This window comes from Hemitrygon akajei, chromosome 19 (genome assembly GCF_048418815.1).
Source record: "Hemitrygon akajei chromosome 19, sHemAka1.3, whole genome shotgun sequence".
Taxonomy (NCBI): domain Eukaryota; kingdom Metazoa; phylum Chordata; class Chondrichthyes; order Myliobatiformes; family Dasyatidae; genus Hemitrygon; species Hemitrygon akajei.
The window spans coordinates 68204369-68221109 of NC_133142.1; the positions used below are offsets into that span (position 1 = coordinate 68204369).

The following is a 16741-nucleotide window of genomic DNA, read 5'->3' on the forward strand; positions in this document are numbered from 1 at the left end:
GTATTTGTTTGCACTTTTTATACTCCTCAAGCACCTTATTGGCTCCCTGTTGCCTATGCATGTTATACATCTCTCTCTTCTTCTTTATCTTCTTTTCTATATCCCTCAAGAACCAAGGTTCCTTATTCTTATTCACTTTGCCTTTAATCCTGACAGGAACATACAAACTCTGCACTCTCCAAGTTTCTCCTTTGAAGGCCTCCCACTTATCAATCACATCCTTGCCAGAGAACAACCTGTTTCAATCTACGCTTTTTAGATCCTTTCTCATTTCTTCAAATTTGGCCTTTTTCCAGTTTAGGACTTCAACCCGAGGACCAGATCTATCTTTATCCATGATCAAGTTGAAACTAATGATGTTATGATCACTGGAACCAAAATGTTACCCTATACACACTTCCGTCACCTGCCCTAACTCATTTCCTAATAGGAGATCTAATATTGCATCCTTCCTAGTTGGTACATCTATATATTGATTTAGAAAACTTATTTGAACACATTTCACAAACTCTAACCCATCTAGACCTTTAACGGTATGAGAGTCCCAACAATATGTGGAAAATTAAAATCCCCTACTATCACAACTTTCTGTCTCCTGCAGTTGACTGTTATCTCTCTGCAGATTTGCTCCTCCAATTCTCGCTGACTATTGGGTGGTCTATAATACAACCCTATTAATGTGGTCATGCCTTTCCTGTTTCTCAGCTCCACCCAAATGGCCTTAGTAGACAAGCCCTCTAATCTGTCCTACCAAAGCACTGCTGTAATATTTTCCCTGACTAGCAATATCACCCCCCCCCCACCCTTCATCCCTCTGCCTCTATCATGTCTGAAACATCGGAACCCTGGAACATTGAGCTGCCAGTCCTGCCCCTCCTGTAGCCAAGTTTCAGTTATGGCTATGATGTCATAATTCCACGTGTCAATCCAGGCTCTCAGTTTGTCTGCCTTTCCCACAATACTCCTCGCATTGAAATATACACACCTCAGAAGATTATTACCACCACACACAACCTTACTATTTGTGACTTTGCATGAACTACTAACATCATTTATTTTTACCCCCATTCCACTATCTACCCTAGCACTCTGGTTCCCATCCCCCTGCAAATCTAGTTTAAACCCTCCCCAATAACACTAGCAAACCTCCCTGCAAGTATATTGGTCCCCCTGTAGTTCAGGTGAAACCCGTCTCTCTTATACAGGTCCCACCTGCCCCAGAAGAGGTTCCAATGATCTAGAAATCTGAAACCCAGCCCCCTGATGGCTTGAAACCGCAGTGACCAAAACGGTCCTGAATTGTCCTGCTGCTTATTTCTTGCCAACTAGCAGTGACAAAAAGCTCTGCTTTTTAAATATAAGCACATGCAACTGACACTATTTAAAAATTGTTCATTCTGAGCACAGTGAGGTGTCTAACAGCCACACAAGTCTGATGCGTGTGTGTGTGCGTGTGCATATCTGTTTACTCTGAGCACAGTGAGGTGTCCAATGGCCACTCAAGTCTGATGCGTGTGTGTGTGCGTGTGCATATCTGTTTACTCTGAGCACAGTGAGGTGTCCAATGGCCACTCAAGTCTGATGCGTGTGTGTGTGCGTGTGCGTATCTGTTTACTCTGAGCACAGTGAGGTGTCTAACAGCCACACAAGTCTGATGCGTGTGTGCATGCGTATCTGTTTACTCTGAGCACAGTGAGGTGTCTAACAGCCACACAAGTCTGATGCGTGTGTGCGTGCGTGTGCGTATCTGTTTACTCTGAGCACAGTGAGGCGTCCAATGGCCACACAAGTCTGGTACGTGTGTGTGCATATAAAAACACTCATAAAAATGAAGACTTTAATCCAGATTTAGTAATTCCTCCTAAATTTCACAACAGATACTTTATAACAGTGTTCTCAAGATCAACTCATTAATGTCGTGGGTGGGCACTGATGTCTGTAAATACCCAGCTGGAGAGCCCAACTGCAGCTGCTCTAGAGGGTTTCTCAACCTAGGGACCACAGTTAACGGCTGGGGTCCATGGCATAAAAAAGGTTGGGAAACTGTGTGTGTGGGCACAAGTGGGACACGGGGTCATTAAGAGCATTCAGCTATTGAAACCAACATTGGTAGCTGTCAATTAGTACAGACACAATGATATGATGTCGGAAGGATGGTTGGAAGAAGTGCTACACCTGCTCCCACACTTCTTCCCTCACCACCATCCTAGGCCCCAGACAGTCCTTTCAGGTGAGGCACCACTTCACCTGTGAGTCAACTGAGGTGATATACTATATCCGGTGCTCCCGATGTGGCCATTTATACATTGGGGAGACCCACTGCAGACTGGGAGACCGTTTCGCTGAACACCGGCGCTCAGTCCTCCAGCAGTGGCGGGATCTCCCTGTGGCCACACACTTCAATTCCACAGACCACTCCCACTCCGATATGTCTGTCCATGGCCTCCTCTACCGTCAAGATGAGGCCACACGCAGGTTGCTGGAGCAATACCTTATCTCCCACCTAGGTAGCCTCCTACTTGCCGGCATGAACATTCAACTCACAGACCTCCATTGATACCCCTGCCCCCCCTTACCCCCATCCCTATCTATAATTTTAGTCTGGTTCTCTTTCTCTCTCCCTCACTATAATCTCCCCCCAGCCCTTGCTTTCTTTCTTTCTTATTTCCCATAATTCTCCACCTTCCCCTAGCCCATTTCCCTTCAGCCTATCACTTCCCAGCTCTCTACTTCATCCCTCCCCCCACTTCTTATCCCCTCTCGACCATCCCATGTTACTTCACTTCTGATGAAGGGTTTCGGCCTGAAATGTCATCACTACGTCCTCCCATAGATGCTGTCTGGTCTGCTGAGTTCTACCAGCATTTTGTGTTTTTATCCAAAACATTTCAGCATGGTTTAAGTCTTGTCTTGTCCATACTGCACCAGCCACTGCCACTGGGCAGGAGCAGTGTATGGTTAAGACCCTTGCTCAAGGACACACACGCTGCCTCAGCTGAGGCTCAAACTAATGACCTTCAGATCGCCAGCCCAAAGCCTTGACCACTTGACTACGCACCAACACTGTTCATGTGGAGCAAATTTTTATACTTACACTTACGTCTCTGAAGAGATGAACAGGGTCATATTCAATGTTGTGATTAATAAAATAGTCATTGACACATGACAGAAGAGTCATTTCAGGCAGAGAGAAAATATCCATGAACTGCTTCATTGAAGGGCCCTAAAATATTAAAACAAAATGCAAATTCATAAATAATATCACGACGTTACAATTCCCCAGAAAATCACTTATATCACAATCTTCTGCTTAGAGGGGAGTTTTAAAAACTATCTATTGAGCAGGAATAGCTTGACTGAGGCCTTAGAGTTTCACAGTTACAACTTCTCACCATTCCAAACCTTCTTGCTGTTACTTTGATGTGATCCTTAAAGGAACCTGCCAGAGTTGAGTTGTAGCCTCTGTAAGTAAACTAGATGCCCAGATTGAAGTATGGAATGCATATCTTTAGTCTTTTAAAATGGCTTACATTTGAATCCACATCTACCACTTCCACTGGCAGCCTGATCCACACACATCATCCTCTGATTGAAGATGACCCCCTCAGATTCCACTTAAATATTTCACCTTTCACCCTATACCTCCGAGCTCTAGTTCTAGTCTAAACCAATCTGAACAGTAAAAGCCTCCAAGCATTCACCCCAACTTTACTCCTCAATTTTGTATACCTCATTCTCCCATATTCCTGTGAATGAAGTCCTTGTCTATTCAACTTTTCCTATAACTGATGGTCCTCAAGACCCAGTAGTTTTCTTTTCAAATGATGTCATGGTAAAATTGATTGATTGTAACTAGTTCACTTTGGGTTAGGTTATCTTTGTCCATTTGAACTGAAATCCAACTGCAGTTACTGAATGAACAATAGAAATCACTGCTAAACTATAATGTAGCCTTTGGGAAGCCTTTGGAATCAAATATGCCACTCAAAATGTGCCACATTAATGAACTTGACATCTGGGAATCTAAGCATCAATAATGTGCGTCTTCTACCTGGTACTGTAATAGTATCTATCAGACATCTGGAATTCACTTGCTTTTAGAACTTTATATGATGGGACTTACTCTTTAAACATCAGACTCCTCTCGTAAAAACCTCTTAATTCATTTAGGAGTTTTGCTGGCCTACCATTTAAGATTACAGAAATATAGTCTCTACTAATTTACTCAGTGTCAATACATGGTATCGGTATCTCACCTTGCAGAAGAGACACAAGGTACTATATTTAAAACTGACATGTAAACATATTGCAAAACAAAAAGAAACAGAACTGTTGTTGCAATATATTTTGTTAAAATACATCAGCATTTTTTTTTGTTTACACAAAGCTTAAATAGACCAGTACAGTCCAACCTGTTGTTGGCTACGTCTGGCCTGGTTTCATGAGCACAATGCACTACCAGGTTTATCAACAAAGATTTGTTTATTTTAGTTGGGCTGTGACCTGTACTCTCATCCCCTTTACACATCAATAAGTTTACAATTTCATTCCCAGGACACTGGTGTCACCTGTGAGGCCAGCATTTAACTGCTGGCTCACCAGGCTACTGAGATCTGGCCCTGTGTCAAACTATTAATCTATCGACCTGCCCCCAGACCTTAGCCCCCCCATACCCTTCCCATCAATGTGCTTATCTAAATTTCACTTAAATGTTGAAATTGAACCCAAATCCACCACTTGCTCTGGCAGCTCATTCCACACTCCCACCACCCTCTGAGTAGAAAAGTTCCCCCTTATGCTCTCCTTAAACATTTCACCTTTCACCCTTAAACCCATGACCTCCAGTTCTGGTCTAACCCAACCTCAGTCGAAAAAACCGGCTTGTATTTACCCTATCCATACTCCTCTTCATTTTGTAAATCTCTATCAAGTTTCCTCTCATTCTTCAACGTTCTATGGAATAAAGTCCTAACTTATTCAAACTCGCCCCTCTTCTGTAAACTGTATTCAGTCCATGACCTCCCTGCTGCTTTGCCTCACTTCTATAGTCTGTGTCCATCTCCCAAACTGATAGAGATGCAAGAAGTTTACTTAAAATCTCCTCCATCTCGTTTGGCTCCATACATAGATGACAACTCTGATCTTTAAGGGGACCAATGTTGTCCCTTGCTATCATTCTACTCTCAGTACAGTCCATCTATAGTAGCCCTTGGATTCCCCTTTACCTCACCTTCTAGAGCAACTTCATGCTATCTCTCAGCCCTCTTCATTTCCTTCTTCTCACAATCTCAGGAACTACTTCTTAAGCAAAGACAGACATTGATGATAAAAGTTACCACTACATTTAATGCTGTAACATAGCCTTGTGTTGATGGAAGAAATAAGATACAGTACTTGAAGATCAGGGCCTCAGAGCTGGTATAAAATTTATAGCCTTCCGTGCAGCAGTGATGCTATATGCTTTTGAGTCCCAAACTGCCTACAGCAGGCACTGGAAAAATATCACTGACACCATCTCCACAAACTCTTCCAATTCATTGGGAGAAGTGAATCAAAATTGGTGTCTTCTCACAGATCAATTTCCTCAGTATTGAGGCCTTAGCTACACACAGCTTTGTTAGGTAGGTTACAGTATCTGTATGCCAGACCCCTGAATCCCATACAGGCACTTCATTATGAGCTCTTTCGGTGCAGAAATGGTCCAATGGACAAATCTGTAGTTCCCACAGTAGCCATCTCAGGACCCACAAAACCAAACAATAGAACAGTACAGGAAAAGGCCGTTCAGCCCACCATATCTGCGCCAACAATGATACCAATCTGATCCAATCTGCTCGGCACAACTCCCTCTATTCCCTCTTCAGAGGTGAAATGCTTAAGGAGAGCATGTTTTAGGAGCTGAAGTCGGTCATTATTGACCCTGGCTGACTGCCAAAGGTGATAAACAATCATGCATGCAGTAAATCACTGCAATTAACATATGATTATTCAGTTAAAAGACACTTTTCCCCTAAACAATTTCAAACTGCTTAAGATCTCAAAACCATTGCATGTGATTACTACCAGATATGTGTTCACAATAATCCAGTAGATTTATCACAACTATTATGTCAAATTTATGCTTATTTGATGAAATACTGTACATTTAAAAGCCCTCGGGTTTTGAAACGTACCTAATTATATAGCCACTGAGGTTATGTTCGTGGTCTTCTGTTGCTGTAGCCCAGCCACTTCAAAAAGTTTGATGTGCTGTGCATTCAGAGATGAATTTTTGCACAGCACTGTGTGGTTATTTCAGTTACTCCTGTCTTCCTGTCAGCTTGAACCAGTTTGACCATTTTCCTCTGAGCTCTCTCATTAAAAAGGCGTTTTTGCCCACAGAACTGCCACTCACTGGATTTTTTTTTGCTTTTCGCACCATTCTCTGCAAACTCTAGAGACTGTTGTGTGTGAAAACCCCAGGAGGTACTCAAAGCACCCCATTTGGCATCACAGTCAAAGTCACTTAGATCAAATTTCTCTCCCATTTTGATGTTTGGTCTGAATTACAGCCGAACCTCTTGACCATGTCTGCATGCTTTTCTGCATTAAGTAATCAGCTAGATGATTGGCTGATTAGATAATACTTTGATGAGCAAGTGTACCTGATGAACTGAGCGCACACGTCCTGCCAGGGAAAAGGCAATAAACTAATCGAAGTAGTGACAGTGTAGTGCAAAATCTTCTCTCCCTGCCACAAACAGTCTCAGCCAGTGACTGCTGTGTAGGCTGGAACATCTCAAGTCAGGCACAATGAGTTAATTTTATTAAGAAAGGGGAAGGAACAAGTACCCTTGAAAGAAAAAGTAAATAGCTGTTTATAGTTAACACATAAAAGCTATATCTCAAGCATATTCAAATATTTGTAGGCTTGTCCTATAAATAGTCTGCAGAAATATCTCAGAATGGGGACAAAAGTCTGTAGACCTTCTAATGGTTTCCGAGTTAAAAGGTGGTTAAACAAGCCCACCTTTGAGAGCATCTGCATTCAGTTCCGCACTGACAGAAATATCTTCAACCTCCGCCACCCTCTCGCCCGAACAAAAGCCATGCAAGAGGCCATTCTTGAGCTACACAAGTGGATGACTGTGCTCTTCTCACACACAGAGGATGCACAACAGGCTGCAGTCACTCAGTTTGCCAAGGCTGCAAGAGCTTTTGGGTTAACAGTCCATCTGAAGAAAGCAATGATCCTCCATCAGAAGGCCCCCTCGTGGTGTTTATAAACGCACCTCGTATCACCATTGATGCCCCCACTTTCACCAAGGTGGAGAAGTTCCTCCACCCGAGCACCGTCATCTCTGACACTACCGTAGTAAGGGACGTTGACAATCGACTCACTAGAGCCAACAGTGCCTCCAGAAATGTGTGTGGAAGGACTACCAGCTGCATTTGTCCACAAAAATCCAGGTATACACTGATGCCATTGTCACAACACTGCTGTATGGCTCTAAAGCCTTGGTCTTGTACCACAAGCAAATCCGGTTGCTTGAGCTCTTCCGTCAGCGCTGTCTCTGCTCCATCATGGGTATCGACTGGCAGGATCGCATCTCCAACAACCAGGTCCTGGAGAAGCTCAACTTCCAAGCACTGAAGCCACTTTGCTCTCAGGTAACTCCGCTGGCCAGGCCACGTGTCTCGCATAGACAACTCCAGGTACTCTACAAAGCAGTACTCTACAGAGAACTTTCTCAGGGCAAGAGAGATTGTGGTTCTCCATGCAAGAGGTACAAAGACCAACTTTAGCAACAGCTCTCTCTGGCAAATGTTGAGGTCAATGAGTGTCAGCAGCTGACTTGTAACAGACTGCTAGGGAACACTGACCCATGGAGCAGCCAAGAATTTTGAAGAATTCAGAAGAGCATCTGGTGAAGATGAGACGCAGGAAGGATCCTACAACCCAGGCGCTGCATCCCAGCTGTTCCCGTGTCCCTACTGCACCAGAGTCTGCACATCTAGAACTGGCCTCTACAGTCACCAACCATCGTGCTGTCGCCCCTGGGGACCTTTCTTCCCTCTAGAATTTCACAAGCCAAGAACCAGCCATCATCACCAGAGTAGCCTGTGCTACCCTGACAATGATTTCTCTTGGATAAGATCTGAAACCACAGCTTATCAATGAAAACAAATGGAATTCTGTGTGTCTTTGCCAGAATCTTAAGACAAACAGCCTGCTCCTAGACCTCCAGCTCACACCACTCTCAAATTGATCAAATTGGCAGATTATCTAAGTTTCTCATCCTGCTCACCAATGAACAGTTCTAGCCTTCTCTCCTTCAAATCCTCATTGACCTTTTAAATGCATATCTCAAACTCAAAGAGCTTCTTCTTATCGCTGTATTTGCAATTTACACCACATTGAGTATTTATCATTATATAAACAAATACTGAAAAGAAAAGTTACCTTGCCATAGAAGTCACTCATTCGATGTAGAGGAACATGCTGGGTTCCATCATACATGTGTAACACTTCATCATCTGGTACTGGACTGAGTCCCCTGTAAACATCTACATATTAATTATATATTATTGACAGAACATGCATTCCACATGAAGGGAAAGCATTAGGATATCAGATGACTACAAGAGTTCTATCAACAAACATTCTATGGGCTAACAACGTTAATCAAGAACTAATTCTGAAACTGCTGCAGTGCAGAAAGTGAATATTAACTTATGTTTTAAGTTTTAAAAGGGTGAGAAGAATAATAATTTAGCCGTGATTGAATGGCTCGAATGGCCTAATTCTGTTCCTATGTCTTATGGTCTAATTCCCATTTCACATAAAATATTGTATAGCAGCATAGATTACATACCGATACACCGTTCCTAACTGAGCATAGTGGAAAGCATCAATCTTCATTAGAACTCCCTATCAAAAACAAAGTGCAAATTTATATACTGGACTTTAAATTCAGAGCAAAATTACTGCCATGTAATAACCCATGCACAGTCTGGCTTAGGGAGAAGTTCACGCAAATCTGATATGTCAGTTAAAACAGATTTTTGTTCCCATCGATCAAGAGCAATTACACAAGTCAATAGAGCTGCATTTCACATTCACCTGATTGAGTTGAGACACTTACATTTGGTATCCAGGCAGAATTTGCCATCACTGAACAATAATCATTGATACAGTGCTTGGAATTTATCCACACAAGGAAATAGTAGCATGTCTGTTTCTGGGACAGGACTGTCACTGGCAAGACCAGTATTTATTAGTAGTCTGTAACTGGTACAAGAAGTGAATGGTAATACAATGTTAAGAAATTTCAAGATTTAGATCCTATAGTAAGGATGTATCAATGGAACATTCACCAATAATAATGGATGAGTATCCATTCAAGTGGCATATTTTTCATGTACTCCAATTATTTTGGATTTGCAATTGACCTGCCTTGCACAAAGACAGTCGACCACATAGGAACAAGATTTAGTTAACAACATTAATTAACCATATATAACCATATAACAATCACAGCATGGAAAACAGGCCATTCCGGCCCTCCTAGTCCGTGCCGAACTCTTAATCTCACCTAGTCCCACCTACCCGCACTCAGCCCATAACCCTCCACTCCTTTCCTGTCCATATACCTATCCAATTTTACCTTAAATGACACAACTGAACTGGCCTCTACTACTTCTACAGGAAGCTCATTCCACACAGCTATCACTCTCTGAGTAAAGAAATACCCCCTCGTGTTTCCCTTAAACTTTTGCCCCCTAACTCTCAAATCATGTCCTCTCGTTTGAATCTCCCCTACTCTCAATGGAAACAGCCTATTCACGTCAACTCTATCTATCCCTCTCAACATTTTAAATACCTTGATCAAATCCCCCCTCAACCTTCTACGCTCCAATGAATAGAGACCTAACTTGTTCAACCTTTCTCTGTAACTTAAGTGCTGAAACCCAGGTAACATCCTAGTAAATCGTCTCTGCACTCTCTCTAATTTATTGATATCTTTCCTATAATTCGGTGACCAGAACTGTACACAATATTCCAAATTTGGCCTTACCAATGCCTTGTACAATTTTAACATTACATCCCAACTTCTGTACCCAATGCTCTGATTTATAAAGGCCAGCGTTCCAAAAGCCTTCTTCACCACCCTATCTACATGAGACTCCACCTTCAGGGAACTATGCACTGTTATTCCTAGATCTCTCTGTTCCACTGCATTCCTCAATGCCCTACCATTTACCCTGTATGTTCTATTTGGATTATTCCTGCCAAAATGTAGAACCTCACACTTCTCAGCATTAAACTCCATCTGCCAACGTTCAGCCCATTCTTCTAACCGGCATAAATCTCCCTGCAAGCTTTGAAAACCCACCTCATTATCCACAACACCTCCTACCTTAGTATCATCAGCATACTTACTAATCCAATTTACCACCCCATCATCCAGATCATTTATATATATTACAAACAACATTGGGCCCAAAACAGATCCCTGAGGCACCCCGCTAGTCACCGGCCTCCATCCCGATAAACAATTATCCACCACTACTCTCTGGCATCTCCCATCTAGCCACTGTTGAATCCATTTTATTACTCCAGCATTAATACCTAACGACTGAACCTTCTTAACTAACCTTCCATGTGGAACTTTGTCAAAGGCCTTGCTGAAGTCCATATAGACTACATCCACTGCCTTACCCTCGTCAACATTCCTCGTAACTACTTCAAAAAATTCAATAAGGTTTGTCAAACATGACCTTCCACGCACAAATCCATGCTGGCTACTCCTAATCAGATCCTGTCTATCCAGATAATTATAAATACTATCTCTAAGAATACTTTCCATTAATTTACCCACCACTGATGTCAAACTGACAGGTCTATAATTGCCAGGCTTACTTCTAGAACCCTTTTTAAACAATGGAACCACATGAGCAATACGCCAATCCTCCGGCACAATCCCCGTTTCTAATGACATCTGAAAGATCTCCGTCAGAGCTCCTGCTATCTCTACACAAACTTCCCTCAAGGTCCTGGGGAATATCCGGTCAGGACCCGGAGATTTATCCACTTTTAAATTTCTTAAAAGCGCCAGTACTTCCACCTCTTTAATTGTCATAGGTTCCATAACTTCCTTACTTGTTTCCCACACCTTACACCATTCAATATCCTTCTCCTTAGTGAATACCGAAGAGAAGAAATCGTTCAAAATCTCTCCCATCTCCCTCGGCTCCACACATAGCTGACCACCCTGATTCTCTAAGGGACCAATTTTATCCCTCACTATCCTCTTGCTTTTAATATAACTGTAGAAGCCTTTCGGATTTACTTCCACCTTATTTGCCAAACCAAACTCGTAACTTCTTTTAGCTTTTCTAATCTCTTTCTTAAGTTTCCTTTTACATTCTTTATATTCCTCGAGCAACCCTCTAGACAAGGTATGCAGGTAAGAGAATGATGGACCATAACATTTCTCACTAAATGAGGGGATGAGGAAGCCACCTACGGGAACAACTAATGATGCTGAACTTATGTAGCAAACATGTAAACATTGAAGTACTTGAGACCAATTTATATTAACCAGATAGTCTGTTTTCATACAGTATAACAGAGCTGAGTGAGCATTGTGTTGCAAAGTATATGTGGTTATTGTAAGGCTATAATGCTTAACCAAACTGTCCCATTATATCTCAGAAAAAGGAAAAGTGTCACAGTAGATGGACCATCTTTCCATCACAAAATACAGCATGCAGATCTATACAGTGAATAAGGCAGGTGGAATCAAGTCATTCCCAGCCACATACACCCCCCATGGAAAAGATACACCTGATGCCACAGAAGAAACTAGTTAACATTTTAAAGTCAAATGAATAAAGCCTAATGGAAACAGGAAAAGAAAGAAGCGCACGTAAAAAGGGGAAATGAAAGTTAATATGGAAGACAGAAAGGCAAATGAGAAACAAAAACTGGGAGAATAAAAAAGTGGGTAAATTAAACATTAAATAAAAGGAAATTCATCAGACACCATAAGAGCCGTGGAGACATTAAAATGAACTAAAAAAAGAAAATAAAGCTGAAAACAGAGACAGAACAAGATTTTAACTAACACACACAAAATGCTAGTGGAACACAGCAGGCCAGGCAGCATCTATAAGGAGAAGCACTGTCGACTTTTCGGGCCGAGACCCTTCGTCAGAACTAACTGAAAGGAAAGATAGTAAGAGATTTGAAAGTAGTGGGGGGAGGGGGAAATGCGAAATGATAGGAGAAGACCGGAGGGGGTGGGATGAAGCTAAGAGCTGGAAAGGTGATTGGCGAAAGTGATACAGAGCTGGAGAAGGGAAAGGATCATGGGACGGGAGGCCTCGGGAGAAAGAAAGGGGGGGGGAGCACCAGAGGGAGGTGGAGAACAGGCAGAGTGATGGGCAGAGACAGAGAAAAAAAACGAACAACTAAATATATCAGGGATGGGGTAAGAAGGGGAGGAGGGGCATTAACAGAAGTTAGAGAAGTCAATGTTCATGCCATCAGGTTGGAGGCTACCCAGCCGGTATATAAGGTGTTGTTCCTCCAACCTGAGTTTGGATTCACTTTGACAGTAGAGGAGGCCATGGATAGACATATCAGAATGGGAGTGGGTCGTGGAATTAAAATGTGTGGCCACTGGGAGATCCTGCTTTCTCTGGCAGACCGAGCATAGGTGTTCAGCAAAACGGTCTCCCAGTCTGCGTCGGGTCTCACCAATATATAAAAGGCCACACCGGGAGCAGCGGACGCAGTATACCACACCAGCCGACTCACTGGTGAAGTGTCGCCTCACCTGGAAGGACTGTCTGGGGCCCTGAATGGTGGTGAGGGAGGAAGTGTAAGGGCAGGTGTAGCACTTGTTCCGCTTACAAGGATAAGTGCCAGGAGGGAGATCGGTGGGAAGGGATGGGGAGCCGAGTGGACAAGGGAGTCGTGTAGGGAGCGATCCCTGCGGAAAGCAGAAGGGGGGGAGGGAAAGATGTGCTTGGTAGTGGGATCCCGTTGGAGGTGGCAGAAGTTAAGGAGAATTATACGTTGGACCTTGTCCTCATCTACCACCCCACCAGCCACCAGGTCCAACATATAATTCTCCTTAACTTCTGCCACCTCCAACGGGATCCCACTACCAAGCACATCTTTCCCTCCCCCCCTTCTGCTTTCCGCAGGGATCGCGCCCTACCCTACTCCCTTGTCCACTCGCCTCCCCATCCCTTCCCACCGATCTCCCTCCTGGCACTTATCCTTGTAAGCGGAAAAGTGCTACACCTGCCCTTACACTTCCTCCCTCATCATCATTCAGGGCCCCAGACAAGTCCTTCCAGGTGAGGCGACACTTCACCTGTGAGTCGGCTGGTGTGGTATACTGCGTCCGGTGCTCCCAGTGTGGCCTTTTACATATTGGTGAGACCCGACGCAGACTGGGAGACCGTTTCGCTGAACACCTACGCTCGGTCTGCCAGAGAAAGCAGGATCTCCCAGTGGCCACACATTTTAATTCCACGTCCCAGTCCCATTCTGATATGTCTATCCATGGCCTCCTCTACTGTCAAAATGAATCTAAACTCAGGTTGGAGGAACAACACCTTATATACCGGCTGGGTAGCCTCCAACCTGATGGCATGAACATTGACTTCTCTAACTTCCATTAATGCCCCTCCTCCCCTTCTTAACCCATCCCTGACATATTTAGTTGTTTGTTTTTTTTCTATCTCTCTGCCCATCACTCTGCCTGTTCTTCATCTCCCTCTGGTGCTCCCCTCCCCCTTTCTTTCTCCCTGAGGCCTCCCGTCCCATGATCCTTTCCCTTCTCCAGCTCTGTATCACTTTCGTCAATCACCTTTCCAGTTCTTAGCTTCATCCCACCCCCTCCGGTCTTCTCCTATTATTTCGCATTTCCCCCTCCCCCCACTACTTTCAAATCTCTTACTATCTTTCCTTTCAGTTAGTCCTGACGAAGGGTCTCGGTCTGAAACGTCGACAGTGCTTCTCCCTATAGATGCTGCCTGGCCTGCTGTGCTCCACCAGCATTTTGTGTTGTGTTGTTTGAATTTCCAGCATCTGCAGATTTCTTCGTGTTTGAAGATTTTAACTAAGTTAACGTTAATGGATACCAAAGTTTACCCAGCTTCAAAGCTTGGCTGGCTTACAGGAAAAAATTTACACACAAAATGCTGGAGGAACAGCAGATCAAGCAGCATCTATAACAGAAGAATATTTCAGGCCAAGACCCTTCAGGCAGTTGAAGGGCCCTGGCCTGAAAAGTCGACTGCTTCATCCTCTCCATAGATACTGCCTACACTACCCTCACTCAGGGACTTTCCCCATTTCTCAAGCGAGACAGATAGATAACTCCAGTCCTGGCATAGCTGTACTTGGAGGTAATTACAGTATGCCAGGTGTCCATGTAAAAATACAGTACTTCTCCCCCTGGAACTTACAGTAACAAAAAGCAGATTCAAACGCTGCTCAAAACTCCCTTGACTTCCAACAACTGACTGAAATATACAAACGATATAAAATGGCCACCCTGATGATGAAAGCCAATTACTTAACAATGTGATAGTAAGCAAACAACAACAGTTGGGTACCCTCAAGCAAGCAGTAAGAGCTAGTAATTAGAAATAAAATAACAATCCAATTCAGGGAAGACATAACACTGCCTAATCTGCCAAGTTCCTCCAGCATTTTGCACGTGTTCCTCTGGATTTCCAACATTTGCAGGAACTGCAAAATTCACATGTATACATTCATTAATGGATTGTGTATTTAAAAATTCACATGTCTACGTTCATTAATGTAGTGTGGCTTCATGGAATATCATGCACATTCTGCTAAGAGGGAGGGTGATGATAAGTAACACTGAAGTTTGGCTGGGCAGACTTGTTTACTACACACTTGTTAATGAAGACTGATTCCTTATTGAACTATTACCTTCCGCACATCATAATGGAGGCCTCTGATGGCAAAGTTTGGTTGGTATTCATACTCCTTGATCCCTTCTGGATACTACAAGAGATAATTGAAGATGAAAATAAACACTTAAGAGGAAAAATGTATAAAACTTTTGCCAGCTGCACATTGTTGAAAGAGTTCACACAATACAAGCTAAACACTGCTGGTCTTTATGTGCCTGGAAACAGAAGGAGAACTGGCAGAACCGTACACTTGAAACGGAGCAGAACACAAAAGGAGAAATGCAACATAAACTATTTCAAGCAATAAAATTTGAAATGCTTTGAGCTTTCATTCTGAAACCTGTCTAATCATATTAATAAAACTTCATCAAATGAAGTGGAACTCTTACCTACAATAACACCCTTACAATAGCCTTGTAAGTTATTACCTTTGACTTGTTTTGCGTTCGGACCCTACACACTGTTATCTAATCAAGTGCAGCCAGTATCTGTGTGCCCCCTGACCCTATTTTGGGTCTTTGGGAAGAGTGTCAGAACTCCCATTACTACAGAGAAGTCTGACAGTCAGCGTTGCACCACTTCAGTTGAACATTATAACTAACACTGCGCCTTTCTTTAAAGAAGTGATTCTGCACGTAACTTCAAGCATAATCATTACCTAAACAAGAACAAAGCCTTGAAATTGCTTTAACATTCAAATGTTAAATTAATTTCCTTTGTCAACCATTTAGCAGATACAAAACAATTCCAGGAGAGTACTGACCATTACAGCAGTAATTTTTGGCTCCTTTCCTAATGCAACAATTAATGATTTCTTTTGCTTGTTAGTAAATGAACTGCATTAATTATGCCAATCAATTAGCGTCTGTCAAGAGTGACACATTCAAAGAATTCACCATGGCCATTAATCCTGTAGAACAGATTTAATGCACAGAGATCCGTGTGTACAGTTTACTCGATAAAATCCATGCAAAGTATAATTACACCCTGATGTACGTACCAATATATTAATATCATCTAGATGTGATTGAGAAAAAAACAAAAATATAGGATCAAAAACTGCTTATTTACTACCACATTTAAAAATAGCCATCTAGCTCTTGTCAGCTGTCAGGCCAGCAATCTCATTCATCCTCTTATTTCGCTAAGCCCCAGCTACCCATTCCCTCTTATTCAACCTTCCATTCTTTGATTCATTTGCCTCTCACCTACACTAGGATTACTGAAATTTTCAATTGGTAATTAACCTATCAGTATGTCTTTGGGATGTCGGGGGGAAACTGGAGCATCCATGGAAATGCATGTAATCCTAGAGAATACATAGTATCACGGAGACAGCACCCAATGATAGGATTTCCCGTTTATTTGTCTCTCAACTGGAGCTGAGAAGGTATCAGAAATATAGTGCCTATAAACCAAACACCAAAGTTGCAGGTGTAATCTTATCTTTTTGATGTGCGTTTCTTTTTGCATTGTACAAAGGACTGATCTTTCTTGGTCTGCCTTCAGGTCCTGGAAGTCAACAATGGTCATTAGAATCATTGTGGAACTCTTCAGGTGAAAATTTAGACTACGTCTGTAGAATATTTATTTATAGGAACAAAGGTCCTTCAAGGAATAAAATATATCTGGCCTGGAGCGATGCAACTCCATGCCCTCCCCATGTGGTGGACCTTTTCACTTCAGAGGCAATTTTGGATGAACAATAAAATGTCAGGCACTGTCCATGACATTTATAACTTATGAACAAACACAAAATATAAAAATACATGACAAGCTGCAAGAGACTGAGGGG

The 16741-nt window shown here is 42.7% G+C and overlaps 1 protein-coding gene across 3 annotated transcripts in view; it reads right to left on the minus strand.

Moving 5' to 3' along the window:
- Positions 1 to 16741, minus strand: part of LOC140742020 (5'-nucleotidase domain-containing protein 2-like) — a 99362-nt gene that overhangs the window by 58807 nt on the left and 23814 nt on the right. For 2 of the 3 annotated variants that reach the window (XM_073072701.1, XM_073072698.1), the window contains exons 3-6: positions 14963 to 15037; positions 8856 to 8911; positions 8444 to 8537; positions 3095 to 3223 (exon numbers count right to left, since the gene is read on the minus strand). In XM_073072701.1, coding sequence (XP_072928802.1) covers positions 3095 to 3223; positions 8444 to 8537; positions 8856 to 8911; positions 14963 to 15037 — 354 coding nt within the window. The remainder of the gene's footprint in view (positions 1 to 3094; positions 3224 to 8443; positions 8538 to 8855; positions 8912 to 14962; positions 15038 to 16741) is intronic. The other variant, XM_073072699.1, reaches the window with a different exon arrangement.